This window comes from Xiphophorus maculatus, chromosome 10 (assembly GCF_002775205.1).
Source record: "Xiphophorus maculatus strain JP 163 A chromosome 10, X_maculatus-5.0-male, whole genome shotgun sequence".
Classification (NCBI taxonomy): domain Eukaryota; kingdom Metazoa; phylum Chordata; class Actinopteri; order Cyprinodontiformes; family Poeciliidae; genus Xiphophorus; species Xiphophorus maculatus.
The window spans coordinates 9,523,378-9,547,922 of NC_036452.1; the positions used below are offsets into that span (position 1 = coordinate 9,523,378).

At 36.5% G+C, this 24,545-nt stretch overlaps 2 protein-coding genes across 3 annotated transcripts; both read left to right on the forward strand.

Annotated features, from left to right (window-relative positions):
• Nucleotides 1-790: 790 nt before the first annotated feature.
• LOC102225407 (alpha-N-acetylgalactosaminide alpha-2,6-sialyltransferase 1-like) lies at nt 791-10,205 on the forward strand. The gene is made up of 9 exons (XM_014474472.2): nt 791-1,103; nt 1,199-1,451; nt 2,886-3,048; nt 3,509-3,671; nt 5,956-6,094; nt 6,182-6,285; nt 8,105-8,188; nt 9,088-9,187; nt 9,521-10,205. The coding sequence occupies exons 1-9, from the start codon at nt 1,000-1,002 to the stop codon at nt 9,728-9,730; spliced, it is 1,320 nt and encodes a 439-aa protein (XP_014329958.1). The 5' UTR covers nt 791-999; the 3' UTR covers nt 9,731-10,205.
• Nucleotides 10,206-13,108: 2,903 nt separating this feature from the next.
• LOC102225672 (alpha-N-acetylgalactosaminide alpha-2,6-sialyltransferase 1-like) lies at nt 13,109-20,817 on the forward strand. Of its 2 annotated transcripts, none has more exons than XM_005794769.2 (9): nt 13,109-13,257; nt 13,367-13,628; nt 14,569-14,731; nt 15,199-15,361; nt 18,179-18,317; nt 18,407-18,495; nt 18,977-19,060; nt 19,667-19,766; nt 19,877-20,817. In XM_005794769.2, the coding sequence occupies exons 1-9, from the start codon at nt 13,157-13,159 to the stop codon at nt 20,048-20,050; spliced, it is 1,275 nt and encodes a 424-aa protein (XP_005794826.2). In that variant the 5' UTR covers nt 13,109-13,156; the 3' UTR covers nt 20,051-20,817. The 2 variants fall into 2 exon arrangements, with proteins under 2 accessions (XP_005794826.2, XP_023196914.1); XM_023341146.1 differs by having other exon boundaries at nt 18,974-19,060; nt 19,877-20,816.
• Nucleotides 20,818-24,545: the final 3,728 nt, after the last annotated feature.

The window sequence follows — 24,545 nt, forward strand, 5'->3', positions numbered from 1 at the left end:
AGGTTTAAATTAAATTTTATCTGTAGGTACTTACTATACATGTATTTATATTGCTCTTATTTATATATATATATATATATATATATATATATATATATATATATATATATATATATATATATATATATATATATATATACATTACATGCATAACACTGCTTCCTAATTATCATGTGATTGGATGGCTTCATTTGCTGCCAAGGGTGGGACGGGTTGCTGGTTTAATTCCTCATTTGTCCGTATCCCACCCATTAAACCGTAATTAGTAGCTTTTAGTAGATGCCTACTTTGGAAATTATGCCACCTGTTGTTTAAAAGGAAAAATAAATAATCACTCCTGCAAATGCAAAAATAAAACTGCAAAATTCTAAGTGTTGCCATATCATCAACATGTACCGCATGGCTGCAGGGTCAGAAGCAGGTGATCAGAAGGGAGAGAGAGAGAGAGAGAGAGAGAGAGATTGCTGATTGACTACAGGACCAATCCATTGGTATGTTTGCCTATTTACATTAGGTTCTCTCAAAAACCCCATTTGAATTTTGTTTTTAATACTCGCACACACCTGCACTAAGCAGGTTTTGCTTGGTGGCTTTTCAAAACTAACATGAAGGAAGGATTTTTTTATTACTTGCTCTTTTCCTTCAGGTTCATTTTTGTGAAATTATAACATTTTACTGGCAGTGTTTTTATAGATTTTATTGCAAATGGCCTTTAGTCACTGCACCCTGCTGTAGCCCTGCCCCGCCCACCCCCGTCTCTCTCTCTCTCTCTCGGTGTAATTTATGCTTCTGGGTGCCTAAGTATGCCTGAGTGACTTTTCTTGCACTACTGGTCTGGCATAGCTAAAAGTTATGATTCAGTTTTTTTTCCTGTCATAAGTTGGAGCGCATCATGTCAGCTTCAACAAGGACTCTGTACAGCACCTCCCAACAGTCGACTTTGGTGTTTAGCTGAGCAGCAAATACAAAAAAACGAAAAAAATCCTCCACTTTCCAGCAATGATGAAGGGTCGATCAGTTAAACTTTGGTCTTTGGTGCTGGTGATATCGGCCACTATTATCTTTTTTATTCTGTTCTTGGAAAACTCAGCAAGAGAAAAAAGGTAAGTGCTTTTGAAGTTTCTATAACAGGAGATTAAAACTGCCATATGCTTAATTAGCTCACAGTTTTGATAATATCTCTTTCAATTTCACCAAGTTTAAATTACAGCTGGATGGCCATGTCAAGAACGTACAAAGTGAGCGGAGAAGACAAGCTGCTGCTCACTGGTGATTTATTGCAAAAGAAGGGAGAGTTGACTGCAACGAATACAACAGCGCTGACATCTAATCCAGTTACCACCGCTTCTTCCGAAGCTCCTATTCCTATGATTTTGAAATCCTTTTTCAAGAAGCTTCCTCAGTGGAGCTTTGAGGATATTTACAACTTGGATGCTCCTCCTAGACCTATGGTAAGCATTTTAAGGTAAAAATCATGAATAAGTGTTCATTTGTGGTTGCCAGCAGAACAGCTTGGGCTTGTTTTTGCTTGTTTGCCTTTGGTGTGGATTTATCACCATGTCTGACATCTTCCTTGTGTGCTGAGCTGTCATCTTCTGAATCCTGCATAAATCTTGTGTCATAAATCTTTTAGACAGGTTTTCGCTTTGCTAGCAATTTTTTTAAAATGAAAATGAAGAATCCTTGCGTTTTGTAACAAACAGATTTGAGGTTTTACAAATGATTTTTTTTTTAGAATCTTTTCATTGATTCAAGCAAATTGTAATTTTTGGGGGGGTTTGACTTATTTTAGTGCATTTAACGCTTTAACCTTTTGAATTTATTAGGATATACCAAAAATGTTGTAAATCTAAAACTTATTTTAGAAAATCTCAGGTTAATGACAGATTATTTACCTTGGATCTGATCAGTGTAAGATTATTTTATTTTGCAGCAGAGAGGATCAAATACAGCCGTAAAAAGGTTGGGAAACTTCACCACCACTTGAATAGACGATTTCTAGGAACTGGATTTATTGCGGTTGCATGTCTTCTGTGGAAAACTGAAGGCAAAGTAATTTTTCAACATATCATTGGGTCAATATATTTATGAAAAAATAATACTTAGTGTCCAAATATCACATGTACGATTTAACCCAAATATATTCATATCCCTGGCAGATTTAGATTTCAAGGAAGTTTTATGAAATCAATAAATTTACTTCTGACTGTAAATGAGACAGGAGTCTCTCAAAATGTAATAAAGTACTATAAAAGGAATATCAATTTGAGGAATTATTTTTAATGAATTCAGATTTTCATTTAAAAAATGCTAAATCGAAAACTATTTATACTCATAATTAATCAATGAAAAAAAACGTTATTGCGATTACAGCAATTAAAGCCTTCTTTAAAAAAAATATATTTTATTTAATTTTTTTCATACTTAAAGTAAAATAAAGTTCTTTCACCTACTAACTTGTGTATTTCTTTGAATCAAATGATGCTGTTTTTAATAACGGCACGGTATTTTCTCATGCTGTTGATTTAACCCTGTTGTACAGTTTGGTATTGTTAGTTCTGTTTTTGTGTAAATCTACATGCTTTGACTTGCCTGTCACTTTGCTATTGTTACACCTTACTTTGAATTTACGGCCAGGAAACTTTCCAGCGGAAAGGTTCCTCTTTTGAATTTTTGTCTCTCTCTTTTTCAAATTCCAACGCTTAAAACGTTTGGTGACCATCACTTAAAACATCTACTGCCTGTCTACACTTCACTTTGACAAACAAAACATGTCATTGAAATGTTGTGAAATCTTGTGCCACATCATCATCATTCACACATCATCACAACTGTGTGAATTTCCAGTTTTAGTTGTGCTTTATCTCAACGTTTTTTCTGCTCAGACGTGTCCGCAGTCTCTGCGTAACTCCAAGGACGAGGACTTCCAGAAAGCTTTCCTTCCCAACATACGCATGTTTCTGCACAAACACAACTTCAACATCAGAGAGTGGAACCGACTCTCACATTTTAATAATCCGTTTGGTTTTATGCAAATGAAGCATGATGGTACGTGTTTTCTCACACATAGCAACTGAAAGATACTTATAATCTTTCTTCTAGGATGTTAGTACATCTCAAAAATGTGAATGTTGCGTAAAAGTTCAATATGTGGTCATTTTATAGAGATTCGTTAAATAATGAGTATAATATTTCATGTTTTTATGTTTTGCAATTTTAATGATAAAGGTTTCAGATAAAGAAAACTCAAAATTTGGTGTCTCCGAAAAGACTAATCAAAAATGGATGTTTTTAGTATTTCGCCCACATCATCTTTCAATTAGATTATTACATCTTTACAATGTAGAAACCAATATTTGTGTAAAAAAAAACTGAAAATAAGTGTAAATATTAAGAAACTCAAGGTCTTAAGTCACAATCTATTAAAATATTTTAATATTTGCAAAAAAAAGTATGCTTGTAACTGTTTGAGTTGTAACTGAAATTCGTAAAAATGTTTTGTTTGCAGATGTAATGCCTGTAGTGAACCTGATCTCAAAGCCCAAAGAGCCGCTGCTCCTCCCGAAGCCGGGGGGGGACGGCTGCGTCCACTGCGCCGTGGTGGGAACGGGCGGCATCCTGAACGGCTCGAAGATGGGCGCCGAGATTGATGCTCACGACTACGTGTTTCGGTAGGAATCCAAACCTGTTGGTTGATTCAGCTGAGCAGCTCAGTGACTAACAAACTGCAGGCTGGTTAAACTGGGTCGACACGGCAGTGTAGGTTTTCACAGTCTGTTGCACATTCAAAGATTTAATGAATAATAATATGTGACCTATTTATTAACAGGTCAGGTATTAAATAGTAATTTAGCAAAGTATTTATTTTTCACTGTTAGTTTTAAGAAGGAAGCTGTTCTGCACTCATCTTGCTGCGTGAACTCAAAGACCTTTTATCTGCAAAATGAAAACACTGTTTCAGTTCTAGGATGGGATACAGAATTAATTTTAGTTTTACAAAGATTATTTAAATCCATTATCAACTATATAAAATAGAACTCCATGGATGTGACAGAGTATTTTTTTTTATCAAACATAGGCAAAGAAAACATGGAATGTATAGCAAATATATGCAAAAGTATTTTGAAATTTTCAAGATGTTGTGATTTACTTACAACCACAAACCTCACCATGGCTCACATGTGATACATCAAAAAAACAGATTATTATACAGCTGAAGGAAAATGATAGATGTGACATGAATTTTGATTTCACATCCTTTACTCTGACATTTCAAAACAAGGTTCAGGGTAAGACATTTCCTCATGATTATTAAATTAAGTCCACCTGTGTGTAACTTAATATCAGTATTGTCAATGTGTGAAGCAGTGACAGCCAAAATATGAGGAATAATTGATTTAATGAAATAAAGAAACAACTTGCAAATGAGACATGAAGATAAAAATGAAAAGGAAAACAAAAAATGAACGAAAAAAGTCAAGGAAAAAATGGGAACAGGGACCAGGAACAAAAGAGCAACAAAAGAATCGAGAAGGGAATTAATAAAGTTTAGTAACTTTTATCTGTTTACTGGATCAGAAACAGTTGGCTGGTTAGGAACCGGGTGCAGCTGAGAGAGAGGACCAGTGAGGCAGGCTGAGGGAGAGAGAAATGGCGGCAAATCCAGACGTAAACACGATGGCTGAAAATTATAATTATGAAATTATAATTTGATTTGTTGGTCACTGAAGTGCATCACATCACATAATCAATTCATCAATAAATCTGGTTAATTGTTTCAGCTCTATTCAAAATGAAAATTCAGGTGGAAATTATTGATTTAATGATTTAATTTAAGGGTATCGGAGAAAATGGTATTGAAAGTAAATTCATACGACATGTTTTTAGAGTTTTATTTGTAAAGAAAAAGTGGTAAACCTTGTATCGTTTTGCAGCCATTTCACAATGATGAGCTATAATGTTCTGATCTATAACAAACAGTTTAAATTAAAATCATCTAAAGCCACAAAATGCTTAAATATTTAAGAGGCTATGAATACTTTAACAAAGCACTTGGTAAAATCTTTGACAACAGTTGAAACATACATAAAAAGATTTAACATTTGTTGAAGCAGACAGAATTACTGAATCTATTACAGTTATATAACAATTGCATAGCAGCATGTAACACAAAGTCACTTTTGCAATGAAGCAGCATGAACTCTTACATCTGGATTGTGGAATAAATCTGAAACCGAAGCATGTAACCAGCAGCCGCCTCCTCAGCTGCTCTGGTAGTTATCCTTCAGCAAGGTGGCACATTTATATCAAGTAATATTTGCACACATTTTATTTTCTCAAACTCAGAGGGAGTGTCTTTGGCTCAGTGTGAGCACATCATAAAAGCTTCGTTGCTTCGTTTATGAGCAAACCACAAACATAAATTAATAAAACGGTGATTGTAAACTTACCCACGCATGTGGGTGTTTTATAGTTCTCATAATGTTTCCGGAGTTTTTGGCTCACTGCAGAGAATGAAAAAGTGAAATAAGAGTTTTGTCCTTCTGGTTCTGGTTAAACAGAACAAACCTAAACACTGAAGTTTAGCTGTTGCAACTATAAACCAATGTGTCTTTTTATTTTTCTTTCTTGCATTGTAACAAAAAAAAAAAACCACTGCAGTAGCAGACTTTTTTGTTTAAATTTATCTAAGACAGAAAAGTTTCCATTACATACTTTAGTCTTGTTTCTTGTATTGTGTTAGTTCACAAAATGAAACAGGAACAAATCTCACATTTTTCAAGTGCAACTTACCAAAATAAACAAATAAAATGACTGGTTTAAACCAATCCGTCAGCTTTTTTCAGTAACACCTGGGAATTTGTCAGACTTTGACAACCTGACAGTATCCCAGTGGACAGCTCTAAATTTACTTTGCTGACCAGATTTAATTTCAAATTATAATTTATGTGACAGGATGAACGCCGCGGTGGTTGACGGTTATGAGGAAGACGTCGGAAACAGAACGTCAGTTTATGTTCACACTGCTCACTCCATTACAGCATCCCCTATTTTTTACCGCAAGTTTGGATACAAGGCTGCTCCGCATGATGAGGTATTAAACCAACAATTTATGTAATATTGTGTTTATATTGTATTAAAAAAAATTAAAATGACTTTGTCTTGCTTTTTCGTCTGACAGGGTATAAAATACGTCCTGATTCCTGAGGGCTTGAGGGACTTTCAGTGGCTCAACGCCGTCATCAAAGGAGAAAGAGTCTCTGAAGGGCAGTATCGTAACTGGAAGTAAGCATCATATTTTACACATTATTATTATTATTATTATTAGGGAAATTTTCTGCATATTTGCATAGGAATGAAAAACGTGGGTATCCGATACCTATCCGATTGAAATGCGACCGAACGTCCAGGTGGCATTCATCCGGCCTGAACGTCACTGATACTCGACCAACGTCACTATTCTGCGTCCTCATACGCTCAAGCGGGAAGAAAAACAACAACCATGGCGAACTATTATGAGGATTAAGTTGTTAATATGCTGCTCCGGTCGGACAACAACTTCAAATGTGTAAGCTGTGCTCCACCGTTAGCATCCACGTTTACTTCCGCAAACACTGGGCACTTCTTCTTCTTTATGGTGGTTAGCGAAACACTGAGCACGCCGACGTTATTGCGCCCTCTACTGCGCATGCGGGACACTTTCAGGTCGTTTGCCCGTTCACACTGCAGAACACATACAGGTCGCATATGTTTTGGACGACAAAAAAAAATCCCATTTGACGAAAAATAGGAATTGGGTCATTTCAGGCTGCAGTGTGAATTCCTGCTTCAAGAACCGTGGTTGGATCAGGGGTCATAGGTCAATTGACCCAATCATGGATGGATCATATTTTTAATGGAAAATACACAATTAAATTACAACGTTCATGATATATTATCATTTAGAATTTTTTTCCCTCTACAATTCAGGGATTCAGGGACTTTACCATAAATTACCACAAAAAGTATTATTTGATTGTAAACACAGCGGATGCGCTCAAGTTGACTGCAAAAAGAGCCGGTTGTTACTAGTTGCCATGGTTACTCACATTTATCTTGCTGTTTTAACATTATCCTGCATGTTGCCGGCTCCTACAACTGTTTATCACAGCATGATAAAATAAGTTGTGCTACAAAATTGACGTTAGTGAATGGGAGATGTTTTAATGACCCAAACGAGTCATAAGCAGCTGAGTGGATAAATGACAAAATGCCCAAAACCTCAGTGGCCGCCAGATATCACTAACTTGGAATATTAAAGCAATTTTATTCACGGTACAATCATCAGCTCGATCCATGGTGAGAGAGAGTTTTTCCTAAAACTTTAAATTTTCGTAGAAAAAAAAACCAAATTCATTTTTATTGTACAAAGGACAAATGAAATATGAGCATTTCTTTCTATTTTGGTCACATTTAGTGGAAAAATTAACATGTAGCTGTAGCCACTAAGGCAGTTGGTAAACTAAGCCATCAGAAATTCAAAGTGCGACAGGTTTGAACAGGAGGCAGTGTGAGATACAGAGATGCTGTACTACAAGTAAAACCTCTGACGCAGAGCTGCGTCCTCGTGTGAAGAAAGGTGATCTGCACTGGCTGCGAGTCATGAATTACTTCATCAGCCCAACTGTAAATGGTTTAAATAGTTATAAGAATGTATTCTTGCTTGCCTTCTGCAGGCGGCATCCACAGTCCAGCGGGTGCTGACGTAGCGTGACGTTGACTGATAATCATTTTATATGACACGTAGGATGAAATATGTGTTTCCCCCATTGACAAACACACCCATAAAACAGAGAGCTCCAGTTTCTGGCAGGAGTGAATAGATGGGTGGAGGTAGTGTGTCTGAATGACATGTTGCGTTCAGTCTGTGGAAAAAAGAAATGTACTGTTGTGAATGTTTTTTGTGGACTCCTCAGGGTATTTGGCAGGAATGTGATGCCATACATGGGGATTAAAGGCAGCAAAAAGGAGTTCTTCATAATCCTGTCACTTTAGAAACCATTTCAACCCAGACAAGTTTGAAAAGAAGATATTTATCTTTGTTTTATATTGTTTTGCTCTTCAGCGCCAGGACCTACTATTCAGGCCAGTACAATGAGACCCGGTTTTATGTCCTGCACCAGGACTTTCTGCGATATGTACGAAACAGGTCAGTGTTTCCAAACAAACATCCAGTAAATTAACTTCTCTTTTCTACAGTAAACATGAGTTGTAGCTTTTCCTCACCTGAAGGTTCAGTAAGATGAACTAGAACTGTTTTGTTGGACATGGAGTCCATATTCAACATAACAAACGACATATAGAGATTTTGTTCAGTGTTGGCTGCGTTAAATCAAAATGTATCCAACTTGATGTCATCATTCCTAGCATGTAGTTTATAGTGTTGTGATACGTTTAAATTAATTACAAATCTAAATACTCTATGTCTGTTTGCTTCTGGAATGTGTGCCTTGTGAGAGATGCATGCAGGAAGACATTTAAGCGTGTCAAATTGGGAGCTGATACCAGATGGTCTGCAGCAAGAGTGATAACTGACGTGGCAGAATAAACAATGGATGATTAAGAGTCGAAGTTTATGAACCAGAGACAGACGAACTGTACATGAGGCCACGGATACACAGGACACCTCATTGTTCTGTGGGTTCATCAGTTCCTGTGTTGTTTCTAGGAAGGAAGGAAACAAGAACTCTGAACTTTGCACTCTACATTACGGCAGCCCATAGGTGTAACACACCTGCGACTCAAGAGAACACAAGAACGCTATGCTATGCTATGCTATGCTATGCTATGCTATGCTATGCTATGTGATTAACTCAAGATAATTAAATAGGCTATGTAACTAGGACCACCCTAAGGAAATTTTTTAAAAAAGGGTGCAGGAGGAGCTGCTTCAGAGCGGGTAGGAGGTTGTAACTGAAGCACGCTCCTGTCCGTTCTCCTTGCAAGTAAATCTAAAATTCACTTGTCTCTCTCTTCTTTTTCAGTTTGAGAATGCTTACGTAGATGAACCTGACATGTTGTTTCTCAACCCTTTTTCTTTGCCCACAGGTTTTTAAAATCAGGCAATCTGAATAGAGGTTACTGGGCCATCGTCCGACCAACTAATGGGGCATTTGCTATTTTTACAGCTCTGCATGTTTGTGACACAGTAGGTTTATTTTTATCATAATATACATTGTACCGGTATATGGAAAAAAACGTGCAGTCTTCTGCACCTATATTGTACACACAATATAGGTGTGTACTTCTGAGAAACTGTTGCTCTCACCTGTTCACTTTGACCTTGTCAGGGTGAACCTGACAAGGAAAAGTACCTGAAAACCAGGAAAAGTACCTGAAAACCAACGTAACATTTTGCAAAACACCAAATATGCACCCTTTTTATCATCACAATAAATTATTTTGATAAGGTTATTTTGCAGTATTAATACATTAAGTAGTTTATTTTTTATTTGTTTTCTCCCTGTTCTGTCATCCCCAGGTGAGTGCGTATGGATTCATGACTGATGACTACAGTAAATACTCCAACTACTACTTTCAAAAGTACCTGAAAACCAACGTAATTTTCTTCGCCAACCATGACTACATTATGGAGAAGAATTTGTGGAAGAGCTTCCATGAAAAAAAAATAATGAAGCTGTTTCAAAAGACTAAACCACAGGAAAAGACAGAAAAGCCTCCACCGCCATGACACGCTGAAAACGAGTCAAACCATTTACCATCCTGATCAGCAATATTAAAAACAGTTAATTCTGCTGCAGAATGAGCACTTTAAGAACGTTTTAGTTACTTATCCTGCCTCACTTAAGGAGTCATAGTCTTATATTTAAGATAAATGTGAGTACAGACAGAGAAGACTTGCAATAAAGGAACACACACTGTGCAATTAAATGAAAAATGTTTTTGTATGCATCAGGTTAAAACTTTCAGGGAATCAAATGTTCTCAATTTTATAGCCATTTATTGAATTTATTATTTTTTTTAAGCTTTGATGTCTTTTATTGCTTCGATAACACTGGTCAACAGCCAAAAAATTGTCTGGGGTTTTTTCAACGGTTTTAGGGTAATTTTGATGCGCTGAATTCAAAACTCACATTGGTTTTGCTCAATCAGGTCAACTTTCTGAACTAAAGGTGCAACACGAGGATCAGTGTTTATTATTCAATTTACAGAAATCCAAGTTTGTAACATTTAATTAATACACTCTGTTAGAAAATGATTTTTTTTTCTCCTAAAACCTTTCGGGATGAGAAATATTCATGGAAATGAACTGGTAATGTCTCAAAAATTGTATCAATTTAATCAGAAGATTGGATTTCTCTGAATCAAATTAGAATAAAAACCCAATCTGATTGAGAAAAATGGATGTAATTTTTGGATTTTTTTAATACTTTGATGTCTAAATAAATACGGTCTGTTTACAACTTTTGATAATAGTGGCTTTTAATTATAATCTAAGTTGTTTAAAGTTAAATATGAAGAAGTCAAGAAGTGGTTGTGCACAATGGCAATTTACCAACTTGATGTAAATCAGATTTACACCAAGTTGCAACAGAATTTGATCAATACCAGATCAATACTTCAGTTTCAGATTCCCTCTTAAAATTTTGTTTTATTTTTTGTCTTGGAGTTTCTTGGCTCAACAAAAAGATTTTGTTTTGCTCTGAAATAGTAATATTTTGCACTTAGTTTATTAAGGACAAAATGTACACACATTTGTTTTTTATTGTTTCTGTTTATTATTCTTAATAAAAAAAAGATTCATAAACTTGTCGAAAATCTTGAAAGGATTGGAAAAACACAAATTTCCTAAAGGTCAGAAGTTTGATGATATATCAAACTTAAATAATAAAAAGTATCGGCATTGGTACTGGCCCATCATTTACTGGTTATGTAATCAATACCAAAATATATCACACACAAAATTAAAGGATTAACTTTCAAAGACTTCAATGATTAATAAGGTTCAATCAGAATGAAAACATTTGCACTTGTTTTTATTGGGGTTTTTTTTAACAGCCTTCTGTTTCAAAGAATACATCTGACTCAAATTTAGCTGAGAATGGTTTTATTTTGAGTAGTTGAATGTCATTTTTAATGTGCTCTGCTTTGATTTGACTCATTAATAATTTATCTTTGAACATATTTTACTTTGGTTCCAGTTAATTGCATGTGAACAAATTAATAGGGTAATTCATTCTCCTGCATCATGAACTTTGCCCCTTTATTTAAAATGTTTTGCCAAGTGATTGATCTATACTTGTATAATTGGCCACAAAGTTTAGACTTCACTGCTTTTGTTTTCAGACCACCGTTTGGGTTTGTAGAGTAACTTCTCTCATTTTTAGCATTTGCTGGGAATCTTCCAGCTCCATTTTGTGCAAATCTTCTTGGATTGATCGATAGGAGCAGAGCAGTGTTTAGCTGGTGTGCATTCCTCTGTGCAGTACGCTGTACTTGTTGCAGCATAATCAACATGTGTATTTTACTTTCTTCCTTTAGTCAACAGGGTAAGCTGTCAGTCATCTATTTAGACTAGAATAAGCAGGGCAGGGCCATTGTTTGACTTCCCATTTACAAAACCCTCAATGGCCTTGCCCTGCTTTGCACAAAAACAACTTAGTCCATCTGTATCAAACCGTTCTCTCACAGTATGTAAACATCAGCTCCCTTCCTGGGACTGGAATGAAAATGCTCTTTATGCTTTTAATTTCTACCTGAAACTGTAAATGTTTGAGTAGGATTATGTAAACACGAAACTTTAGTTATTGCAGACAGAAACGGTGATCAGACCCAGAGTAGTGATGGACTCAGACTTGAACCTTTGGAGACACATGAAGACAGTTGCAAAGTCGACCTTCTATCACCTGAAGAAAATTTTTAGGATTAAAGGACTAAGATTTCAGCAAGATCTAGAGAAAGTTATCCATGCGTTTTTCTTTAGTTACATTACTGCAACAGCGTCTAGACTCTAGGTCAATCAGACAACTGCAGATGATCCAGAACGCTGCTGCTGGTGTTCTGACTAAAACCAGGTGGATAGAGCACATCACCCCAGTTCTAAAGTCCCTACATTGGCTTCCTGTAGCTCAGTGAATAGACTTTAAAATATTGTTGATAGTTTAGAAATCACTGAACAGTTTAGCACCAAAATACATTAAAGATTTGCTGCTGTTCTATCAACCTTCCAGACCCCTCAGGTCTTCTGGTTCTGGTCTGCATTGCATCCCCAGAACCAAACGAGGAGAAGCAGCATTCAGCTTCTCTGCACCACAAATCTGGAACAAACTTCCAGAAAACGGCAAAACTGCTGAAACACCGAGTTCCTTTAAAGCAAAGCTAAAACCCCATCTGTTTAGAGTTGCCTTTGATTAATAATAACCAGAACATTGATCTGTACATCGGATGTATATTGGATGATTCGGGGGATGTCGTGTGACAAAACATAATGTTTATTGCTTGCTTCATGTTTTTATGGTGTAAAGGACTTTGAACTTCCTTGTTGCTGAAATGTGCTGTACAACTAAACTTGACTTATCCAAAAACAAATCTATTTTACCAAATTGACAATCAGGTTTACCATCTGATCATTTTTATTTTTTGCTGAGCACTTTAGGTTACATTAAAAGTGCAATCTAAGTAAAACTGAATTGTACTAAGTTGTCCTATTACAAAACTACATTTTACCATCCTCGCACTCACAGCAACAGGTTACTATTCCTTTAAATCCAACATTCATATGTCATCCATGCACACTTGAATGAATCCGGTTATTCTGCACCATTAAGCCATTAAAAGACAGTGGAGTATTGTCTCTGTTGAGACTTAAAATACCAAATGTTAATAAAAAAAAACTAGAGGTTTCAGTTTTGTCTTAATGCTGCTGTGCAGTAAATTCAAATTCAAGTATTTCAGTCCTACCCAGTTACTTCTGTGTGTGACTTCACTATCTTGGAGCAAATTCCTCACCTGATCTTACAGGCAGTACTCCTCTGATGTGTCTACAAGGCGTGTTTTTGTTTCTGACCTGTTTAAGGAAGTGTGAGACCTCCTTCACAAAACATTTACTCATCAGGCACATCCTTATCCACCTTTTTCACGCCTATATTCCTCAGGAATGGCACGTCAAGCAGTCAAGCTGTTTTTTTTTGTGTTGGTGATTTTATTCAGTATTGTTCTTTTCATAATGTCTCAGGGACATTTACCAAGTAACATCAGGTAAGTGCTTTTATGATTTCTTACTTAATGTATATATATATTAATATGTTTTGTGTTGTGCTGTGTGATCACCATTTTTTGTTTTTGTTGTTATTTTATCCAAACCCAGATATAGATGGATAGCCATGTCGGCAGTAAAACATTTCAAACGACTGGACAGTTTTTATAAAAATGAAAGATTGTGGCAAAATGAAGGAAATGTGACCTTATTGAATGCTACGAGAGATTCACTGACAATGTTAGAGATGGATCAAATGAATAAATCTCGTTTTGAATATCCCATTCCAATAATATACAAAAGATACTTCAAGAAGCTTCCTCAGTGGACTTTTGAGGATATTTATAACTTGGATGCTCCTCCAAGATCTACGGTAAGTCTGGTGAGACACAAAAGGGGAAAAAAAAAATTAAAGTGTAGAATTATAATAGGGCTTCCCAGGTCTGGTAAGTCTTTCGTTTACTTATTAGCTTTTGGTGTGGCCCTGTTGACTTTCCTCCTCATATACTTTGTTTTTACCTGCCTTTGTGTGCCTCTGTGGTTCTAACCAAAACAAACGTTTGACAGGCTGTTTTCACACCTGATAGTCCGGTAGACTCATTTTGATTGGGGATCAAAATTAAAATGTTACATTTTCACCTGGTGCTGTTCACTTTACTGCAGTCAACCATCCAAACTAATTGAATAAACTGTTCTCCTCCTCGCCTGTGGTGGCGCTGCTCCAAGAACTATTGAAGGAAACGGCAAAAAAACCTCAGAAGACATGAACTCAACTTCCTTCTTCACAAAATGTAAATGAAAATGGAAAATGGAAAATGGAATGGAAAAATCTTTTGTATTTGGCAACAGACCACAAGCTATTTCTCCCTCTAATGTTAGAGTCTTGTGTTTGTTTTGGTTTTATTTACCCAGAATGCCCTGAACCTTAGTTTGCTACAGTTCAGTGCATTCTGGGTAAATAATGCATATCCATAAAGCCAAAGGGATTGTTGAAATGTGAGAGCCGGTTCCACGAATGCAGTTCAGAAACTGCATTCATATATTCATTTAAACCGCACTAGAGTTCACTTGAACTGAGATGTAGGTTTTTAGGCGGACCAAACTTTGCTTTTCGGTCCACATCAGAGTTTGATTTCACATTCACACCTCCCCAAACAAACCGGACTTTGTAGGCAAATGAACTAGAGTTTTATTCAAGTTGACTAAAAAGAATTTATATGAATGCTCCCTAAGATTACAAAAAATAAATAAGACATTTTTTTTTAGCATTTTCTCATTGATAAATAAAAATATGACTACTGTCTCCCCTTCAGAAATGTGCCCAGTCTCTGCGCAACTCCAAGGACGAGGACTTTCAGAAAGCTTTCCTTCCCAACATTCGCATGTTTCTGCATAAAGATAACATCAACATGAGAGAGTGGAACCGGCTCTCACATTTCAACAATCCCTTTGGCTTTATGGATATGGCGTATGAAGGTAAGGGTTTGCTTAGATTGTAAGAGAAACATTTTCTTACAATACCTCTTGATTTTAAGGTTTTAGTTAAAGGGGTTGCACCAACTAATCGACAAGTCGATTCCTTTCTCTGCAGTGACTTTTTATGTGGCTAGTTTACTCGTTGCAATCACTTAAAACAGATTTTCCAAGAAGATGAAAGACGATGAACTTTGTGTTTGTCATATAGTTTGAATTGTATAAAAATATGAAGTAATTTTGCAAAGACTATTGGAATAAGTTTGAACATACTTTTAGCTAATCTAAGCCTTTATTTTGCTGGGTGAAGTATGTTCTTTTATTGCAGAATTTAATCTTTCATTTGACGTTTTGTACTGGAATAGTAAAGGAAATCTATTGGCACATCACCCCCACATGCTGCCACTGAGTGTATCTTTAAAAATCACCACCAAAGGAACTGAGTTATGTTATTATGCTTTTGTCTGCAGATGTAATGCCAGTGTTGAAGCTGATCTCAAAGCCCAAAGAACCGCTGCTCCGCCCAAAACCAGGCGGGGACGGCTGCATTCACTGTGCTGTGGTGGGAACAGCAGGCATCCTGAACGGCTCCAAGATGGGCGCTGAGATTGATGCTCATGACTACGTCTTTAGGTAAGAAAAGAGCAGAGCAAACTGGCTGCTTTAGATAATTGTGCACTAGGTATTTTAAACATTTTATTTACTGATTTTGAGATATTTATTGGAGTCGCTCGCCCTGAAAAATAAGCTCATCATTGAAAGGATGTGCAGCAAAAGCTTGGCAGAGCCTCCCCAGTTCTGCAGAATCAGAACAGCTAAAGCTATTCTTGTGGACCCAAATCCCCTTTATTACTGTCATTACAATTTATGGTGATAAAATGCAACTCTAAAAGTTGCAAATGCTCATTTATCCTAAAATGTGTCTTTCTCATCAATAATTTTAGATGATAATAAACCCAAATAGAGACTGTGGTAGTCTATAATTGTATCGTGTGCAATGCATCAGTGATGTTGTGGTTATTGTTATTATTCCATTGTGTTTGTACTTTTATTTGCAATTGTTCTTTGCTGGCTGCCGAACAAAATGACCGCTGAGGACAATAAAGTTGATCTTAACTCAGCGTTTTGTAAAAAAGGTTAAATGGTTTTGATCAATTCAAGGTGTGGCATCAGATTATCATCCTAAAAGTGGACTATCGTCCTTAAAAGGATGATAATAAGAAAAGGAAAAAAAGACTGGAATAAATTATACTGAAACTAAATATGGCAGGGCATGTTGAGCAATAGACGCGTTTATATGGACAAATGTAATTGGAATAAATACGATCAGAATAGAAATGTGTAATTTAAACACCTCAACTGGAATACATCTATAGTCGTAATGAGAGGGATGGTTTATGCCGATTAATGATCCAAACGGTGCGCATGTAAATACTTGTTCTGATTATGTGATGGCATCATTGTGTCTCTGGCAAACTGAGCTGACCAAGAATGTGTGTCTTTTGTCAGAATGACATTTACAACTTCAGTGGCAAGAAAATATGGCAGGGAATCCAAAGAAAGCTGTTAATCTCTCATTCAGGAAAACCAGCAGCTTCACACCTGCCCTGCCTGCAGCTTAACCCTTTCATGCATAGTGGTCACTACAGTGGACAGCTATCTAAAAGCCATTTTCTTGTGCTTCCTGTGGATTTTTATGTTATAAATGCACACAGACCACTGAAGTGGACACTAATGCATCATAAAATATACCATCAACTACTGGCCATCAGCTGCAAATGCAAGAAATTATTTTTGTTAAATACAATATGGCCGACAGACAAAAAAGCATGAGAACCGACCCGGTCCCTCCTTCTACTGTAGACGACTCTTGCAAGTAAAAAAAATATTGTGACATCAGATAACCCCTAAGGAACAATACTACTGATGTATTTTTCAAATAACAACTTTGTATTTGGACAAAATTACAATTGATCACATAAAAATAAAAAAAAATTATTTTTACAAAAAAAATTTCCTACCTTTTTTATACCTTAAGAAAAAAATTTTAAAAATGGAAAGAAAATTCTGACACAAAGGATCATAATTCATGCATGAAAGGGTTAATGACAGAGTACAGTAACATCTCAAAACAGACTGCTGTTTGAGATGTTTTTATGTTCAGCGCAGACTGAACATAAAAACTGTGTCGGTGCTTCTATTCTGAATAAATTTATACATATGGATTATTTTATTTGAATGCATTTCAAATGTGCGCTTGTAAATACAGCTACAGATGAGGAACACAAATATAAAGAACAAGGAAATGATTGAAGAACAAACACAAATGAAAACCAAAACTTAAACAACACAAGAATGTGTCGTTTGTGTCTTAATTGTTACTGTTTTGTATTTGTAAAACAATTTTTTATGTAACCTAACATCTCAACTTACTTTAGGTAAAATCTAAAACGCAGAGTATTCGTTCCACTTAATGTATGTCCCAAAAAAGTAAATAAAAAATGTGAAAAGAACCAGTCGTTCTATAAAAAGCAGGAGCTTTGGCACAAAAATATCAGCATTGACTTCAACAAAGTGGGAATGGTTATTAGGCCAAAAAAATTCAAAACGTTTATCATTTTTCAGAACAAAATTGAATTCATGCGTTAGATTATTTTAAGACATCTGCCCACCAACTTCACCTCCGTCAGATCGCTCACCGAAGCTGAAAGAGCTCCACTCCAGGCTTTATGTGATTCTTCTAGCCAAATAAGGCTTGAACTTTGTGACAGGATAATTATATGAACAAGAGTGACTGGCTTTTGAAAGGTTGCTGAGATAATACCTCTTGACAAAAAGGAATGCGGTAGCATTGTGGTTTACTTATTTAAACAAGTATTTCCACTGGAGGTCTGGCACAATATTTCTTCTTCAATGACAATGAACTCGTTTGAGTTCATTTGAACTCAAACGAGGCAGATGAATGTTTCTGAATCCGTGGCTATTAAGAAATGATTCCTCCACATGTCACTTCATTACACCAATAAAACACGTTTTTAGAAATTAAATAAAACCAAAAAAGAAAAATATGGCAGAATGCAGGTCATTTTAGGTTAAATACATAATTAACTCTGAGCTTACATTACTTGCAGTGCACTAAAATATTGTTTTATCTGTCCTTTGAATTTTTACTATTATTAAATATTGAATTAGTTGGCATTAAATTAAAGAGTTGAATACCACAGAACAACACATTAGCTCTGACTTGGGTAAAATGCATCTAATTTTAATAGCATTTTCCTTTTCAGAATTGGTGTTAATTTAACTCATTCAGCTGTTGAGTAATTTTAACATTTGAAATGCTCAATCTCTTGTTGAAATAACTCTTTAAGAGTTGATTTAACTCTGCCAACTTCCCATTTTGACTAAACAATATATTTTAAAATCAAATCACAGCTGTTTTTGTGACAGGATGAACGGCGCGGTGATCGAAGGCTACGAGGAAGACGTGGGGAACAGAACATCGGTGTATGTTCACACATCTTTCTCCATCTCTTCGTCCCTTTATATATTCAAAAAGTACGGATACAAATCGGCTCCACATGATGAGGTACAGAAGCTACAACATCAGCACAAAGTGTTGGTTATTGTGTTCATGAAACATTAAGATCCCAGCTGATATTCTGCTCTTTTTTACAGGGTATAAAGTACGTCATGATTCCTGAGGGGATGAGGGATTACAAGTGGCTCAAGGCTCTGATCAGAGAAGACAAGGAGTCTGGAAAGAAGTGACTATCATCTTGTTTCATTTATTTATTCTCTATCTGTAGAGGATGCAGATAAACCTCGAAATACTCCGCACTAAGCAAGTAATAACAGATGAAAAAGCTTCAAATGATCTGCTAAATCTGGTTATTAAAAAAAATCTGTACGGTATATTTACTCAACATTTAGTGGAGGCTTCGTTAGCTTGAATTGATGCAGAAAGGTTTCGTTTCTTTGAGGAAATCTGTCCAAATTGTCTCTGTTGCTAGTTCTAGTGTCTTTTTATCTTCCTGTTGAAAAAACTCCAGAAATGTTCTACTAAGTTTAAGTCAGACCAGTTCATGTTCTAAATAAACACAAAGGTACCAAAGTTACTGAACAAGGTTTTCTACTTTCAACCTGATTTACAAAAACAGTTTCTCACATTGTCAATAGAAAGCACGAGCTGCTTTCTATTCACCGTTTCTTTTTTCGTGATGTTTCCTTTGTGTTTTTACCCAGCAGCCCCAGAACTTACTATTCAGGCCAGTACAATGAGAGCCGGTTTTATGTTCTGCACCAGGATTTCCTGCGATACGTACGAAACAGGTCAGTCTCTGATCATAATCCTATTCAAATGCCTACGGTTTAGGCTACAGCTGGTTTATGCAAAGTGACAACTATTTCAAATGTCATTTCTGAGTAGATTTATGTCTTTTTAGTTGTTTGTTTAGCTTTAATGGAAACATGTAAAATAGTTTCCTGAGTGTCCAGAGAAGTGAGCACACAACTTTTTCATCAGAATGAAAGTTAACATCTAAAACAAAATTATAAAACTATATGCAAGATTAAAAATATTCAGTTCTACTTTTAGTAAATAATGCATAAAACATCTTAAATAACATAACTTGCATATCAATGTGTCAGGAGAAATAACTTTTTGACTAAATAAAATAAATCTGATGAATAAATAATCCAGTTTTGACAAACCTCACATCAATAATGTTGTTAAAATAAAACCATGTTACACCTATAATTTCTTACTGTATAAGTTTCCAGTAGCGCGTCAAACATTGGTATAATAAGGTCGAACTTACACAAAAATGGAGATTAGAAATCAGTCATAATGTTCTGATTGATGCATATATATTAATAAAATATTTTTAAAAAGCCTTTGGACATACCTTTAAAAACAACTTTTTCCTTAACTCACAGGTTTTTAAAATCAAACAATCTTAATCGAGGATACTGGGCAATCGTTCGTCCAACCAACGGGGCATTCACTGTCTTTACAGCTCTGCACGCTTGTGACACTGTAAGTACATCAAACTGCACTTTATTTATGAATACAGCTTTTACTTAGTGCCATTTTGTTGCTTTTGTTTAATTCGTTACTCTTCCCCTTTCCTCCACGTTCTTTTTCAGGTGAGTGCCTACGGATTCATCACAGAAGACTACAAAAAATACTCCTGTTACTACGCTGAGAGGCACCTGAAAACCAACGTGATTTTCTACAGCAACCACGACTACATCATGGAGAAGAATTTATGGAAGAGGCTTCACGACAAAAAGATAATGAAGCTTTACCAAAGAACTTGATCACAAGATGGGATCAACAAACAGTTCTGAAACTCTGAGGATGATTTTAAAAACAAAATATACGGAGAGTGTAGTTACTCTGGTTTGTGTCATGCTTTTGCGATGGCTTAAATAAATGTGAAATGTATAGACCAGTGAAGATTTTTGGTATAAATGTTGCATTTGATGTTAAGAAATGTAATAAACATTGTGTGACTGAAGGAAATTAAGATTTAATTTCAGTGTCTAATCTGCAAATTCCCAGAAAATATGTGGCAAATTTAGATTTATAAGATTTGTGCAAAACAATGTCCCAGAACTTATTCTTTACTGCAGAACAATGAGACCGGGTTCTATTTTCTTCTTTAGGACTTTCTGTGATATGTACTGATCAGGTCAGTATTATTTTTGCAGATTTTTTGGCACTTTGTGGACTTTATTGGATAATATAAACAATGTGGAGAAGGGGAAGACTTGCAGCAAATTACAGCCACCAGGAATCAACAACTGCATCGAGGTTTATAGCCTCTGAAATGTTGCTTCAGCTCCATAAACTGAGCCACCCAGCAACCCAAGGTCAATATTTAATCACCATAAAGCAGTGCACATACTTCGCTAATGTGCTAATGACAAAGCTAATTTTTAGCTTAGCGCTGCACCTTAAAACTCAGAAACTACATATTTTAGTCATAAAATAAATCTGTTCACCTCAACATCAACCACCCAGCATTGTTTGCAAGACAATGTGTGCGTAAGTGATGTGTATATTATAACCATATCGTCAAAACATCTTCGCATTTCCCTAACCGCACCACATCGCATCAGTGCCAGAAACATAATTAAAGAAATAAAAATGTTCCTTCACCGGGGAGGATCGTTTTGTTTTATTTCCTGGTTACAGTACAATGCACTTAGTCAGCCCTATTACGTACATAGCTTTTATGTATTCAAACTTCCTACAGAGCTTTGAAAAGGGTGGAATGTGCTTTCAGTGCCAAATTTCAAATCCAGATCCGAGCCATCTCCACTGGCTTCTTTCAATGTGAAACTTATGAAAACTAAAACACTTAAATTAATGAATGAGCTTAACAATATGTTGGTGTTCAGGGCCACTGAATTTGTCACAAAGCTGTTTATTGATTTATTGAGAGTTTATTATCGTCAGATAAGGCTTCTGCATGTTGGTGTGTAAGCTAAAGCCTAGTTCACATGGCACAGTTTTACATTTTTTGCCCTGGTTTCCCTAACTGGGAGCGAAAACGCAACCTGTTGAATGTTGAATATGACAGGTGGCCAATCAGAAAACGCGGTGACGTAAGAACGGAGGGGAATCCCAAACAGATAACATGGCGCAACTGAGAGTCCGGTGGACATCGGAGATGATATGTGGAAACTACCATGTGCTCAATAAACATGGATGTTTATTCAGTTAAAAATGTTAACTACAAAAAAAATAACTCACCTCCAAATCATAGTGCAGCACCGCCGTCTTTTATCAAACGCCTCTTCTTTTTGTTACGTCTTTTATCGCTTAAAATGAGTCCACAGACTATCACTGCTGCTTGTTTGGAAAATCGGCCGACAATCCTTACATCGTGCCGTGTGAACCAGACCTAAAACTCACAACCTCTACAGCTCAACTCCTCTCCTCTCGTCTCCATCGCTGCCCTAACGGTCTCTGACTCTGGTCGCTATGGTAACGTTTATATATCCCTTCAAAATAAGATACAAATGCGCAACAAAAACAAACATTTTACTTTTGTGAAAATTGTAACTCAAGATAACGACTAATGGGAGCCCTGAGCTTGTTTCTCTGCAACGAGACGGTCCCATCTGGGAGTGATGAGAGACAATGACGCCGGAAGTGCTGCTTATGCTCAGGGTTCTTGGTCTCTAGTGGCAAAGCATCATTGCCTCATTAACGAGCCGGTCACCATATCATGCAGAGCTTGGAATGTGGGAATCACCTGCCGGGATAAATCCATTCTCCTTTTCCCCTTCGCAAAGAAACTTCGCAAAGACATCTGATCTGTTTCTTACGGTGGCCGACAGGTGCAAATGCGCAGCAAAAGAGAAAACATGCAAACAAAAAAGAAGACACCCCCGAATGAAATGCAGCAAATAAAAAGAGAGACGCAAACACCCCCGAATGAAATGCAGCAAATAAAAAGAGAGACGCAAACACCCCCGAATGAAATGCAGCAAACAAAAAGAGAGACGCAAACACCCCCGAATGAAATGCAGCAAATAAAACGAGAGACGCAAACACCCCCGAATGAAATGCAGCAAATAAAAAGAGAGACGCAAACACCCCCGAATGAAATGCAGCAAATAAAAAGAGAGACGCAAACACCCCCGAATGAAATGCAGCAAACAAAAAGTGTTGAAAACGGAAGTGCTCCAGACCACTAGGGGGAGTCAAAGAAAATAGTATTCATTTCTATGGGACCAGATGCAAGATTCTTCTTCTTCTTCTTCTTGGTATTTATTGGTGGTTGGCAACAAACTTACAGTAGCATTACCGCCACTTACCAGTATGGAGTGTGGTTCGAGATGGTCTATAAACTTTCACTTTCTACCTTTTCCCTCCATTAACTCCTGATTAAACATACCCCCACACATACACACCTGCTTATATTATCCAACTTGCTTATAGCTTTATATACCCCTCTTTGATATTCTTTACACATTCACACCCAACTTGCTCTACTCATATCCTATGAAATAGCTTTGTTTTTTTAAGATACCGAATAATTATTTGAATATGTCTACTCCCGAAATCTCCTCAAAAATTCTATTAAATTAAACCTTTCTTTAATACCTACACACTCTCTCAGCATGCATCTTCTCTCTTCTTCATACTTACAACACTCTAAAATAACATGCTCTATTGTTTCAGACTTCTCACAATAATCACACTTTCCAGATGCAAGATTCAGAGAGATACCTTTACTTTCTTTCAAATTTCTTTCTCTGAATCTTGCATCTGGTCCCATAGAAATGAATACTATTTTCTTTGACTCCCCCTAGTGGTCTGGAGCACTTCCGTTTTCAACACTTTTTGTTTGCTGCATTTCATTCGGGGGTGTTTGCGTCTCTCTTTTTGTTTGCTGCATTTCATTCGGGGGTGTTTGCGTCTCTCTTTTTATTTGCTGCATTTCATTCGGGGGTGTTTGCGTCTCTCTTTTTATTTGCTGCATTTCATTCGGGGGTGTTTGCGTCTCTCTTTTTGTTTGCTGCATTTCATTCGGGGGTGTCTTCTTTTTTGTTTGCATGTTTTCTCTTTTGCTGCGCATTTGCACCTGTCGGCCACCGTAGTTTCTTACTCATTTTGCTGCTTGTGGGCTCAATTTTGGCGCGACAGACGTAACCAAGAGAATCCGGTTAAAGAATTTTCAAAATAAAAGATCCTATAGACTCAAATAATACATAAAACGGAAATACTGTATTTAATTATTTCTTGTGCGGCGTGGTACCAATTGGTCCACGGACCGGTATCGGTCCGCGGCCCGGGGGTTGGGGATGACTGATGTATATCATGTGAGTAAATGTTACCAGATATCTTAGCGTTTCCCTAACCGCACCCCATCGCATCGGTGCCAGAAACATAACTCAGGAGATAAAAAATTCCTTCACCGGGAAGGATCGTTTCGTTTTATTTCCTGGTTACAGTACAATGCACTTAGTCAGTGCAATGTACTGACTAAGTACTGACTAATACATACAAGGCATATTATGAACATGCCTTGTATGTATTAAAAATTCCTACACAGCTTTGAAAATTGTGGAATGTGCTTTCAGTGCCAAATTTTAAATCCAGATCCGAGCCATCTCCACTGGCTCCTTTCAATGTGAAACTTGTGAAAATTAAAACACTTAAATTAATGAATGAGCTTAACAATATGTTGGTGTTCAGGGCCACTGAATTTGTCACAAAGCTGTTTATTGAGAATGACACCGTCTGTTTTTTTTGTTTGTTTTTATGGTGCACTAAAACGCTCAGAAGAAGAGAAGGCATCCAAGTTGTCTGGTTAAATTCCTGATTGTGAATCATTTGTAACACAATCCAGTAGCTAGAAGGAGGGTGTGTTTCAGGGAGCGATTATCTGGAATATTGTCTTTCATTTCAATGTGATGGTATATCAAAAGGTTATAAAACCACAGTTCAAATGACAGGACAGAATAGGTCTCCCATTAATCTGAAACTCAACTGGACTGCTTTAAGTTTTGTGGCCAAATGTTTACTTTCAAAACTTTACAGATTTTTAAATCTCCAAGTAAAAAAAGGCTAATAAAAGACATTCTTTGGCATTTTTCTGTGTGTTTATACAGTCCCTGCATACAATTTCCAAATAAAGCCAGTGGTGCAAGTAACATTCTTGTGTTTATTAGGCAGCAAACTGTTTATTGCTCTTCCACAATTCCTTTCTAGTTCCTTTGGCCTCATGGATGTTAAAATTGGATGACTGCAAATGTTAAATATAGCACATTACCATTATTTCACACACATGCACAC

Coding starts and splice junctions, on each gene's coding strand:
- LOC102225407 (XM_014474472.2), top strand. CDS start 1,000: ATGATGAAGGGTCGATCAGTTAAACTTTGGTCTTTGGTGCTGGTGATA. Junction 1,452..2,885: donor ATGCTCCTCCTAGACCTATG/GTAAGCATTTTA, acceptor TTTTCTGCTCAG/ACGTGTCCGCAGTCTCTGCG. Junction 3,049..3,508: donor TATGCAAATGAAGCATGATG/GTACGTGTTTTC, acceptor TTTTGTTTGCAG/ATGTAATGCCTGTAGTGAAC.
- LOC102225672 (XM_023341146.1), top strand. CDS start 13,157: ATGGCACGTCAAGCAGTCAAGCTGTTTTTTTTTGTGTTGGTGATTTTA. Junction 18,318..18,406: donor AATCGGCTCCACATGATGAG/GTACAGAAGCTA, acceptor TCTTTTTTACAG/GGTATAAAGTACGTCATGAT. Junction 19,767..19,876: donor CTCTGCACGCTTGTGACACT/GTAAGTACATCA, acceptor GTTCTTTTTCAG/GTGAGTGCCTACGGATTCAT.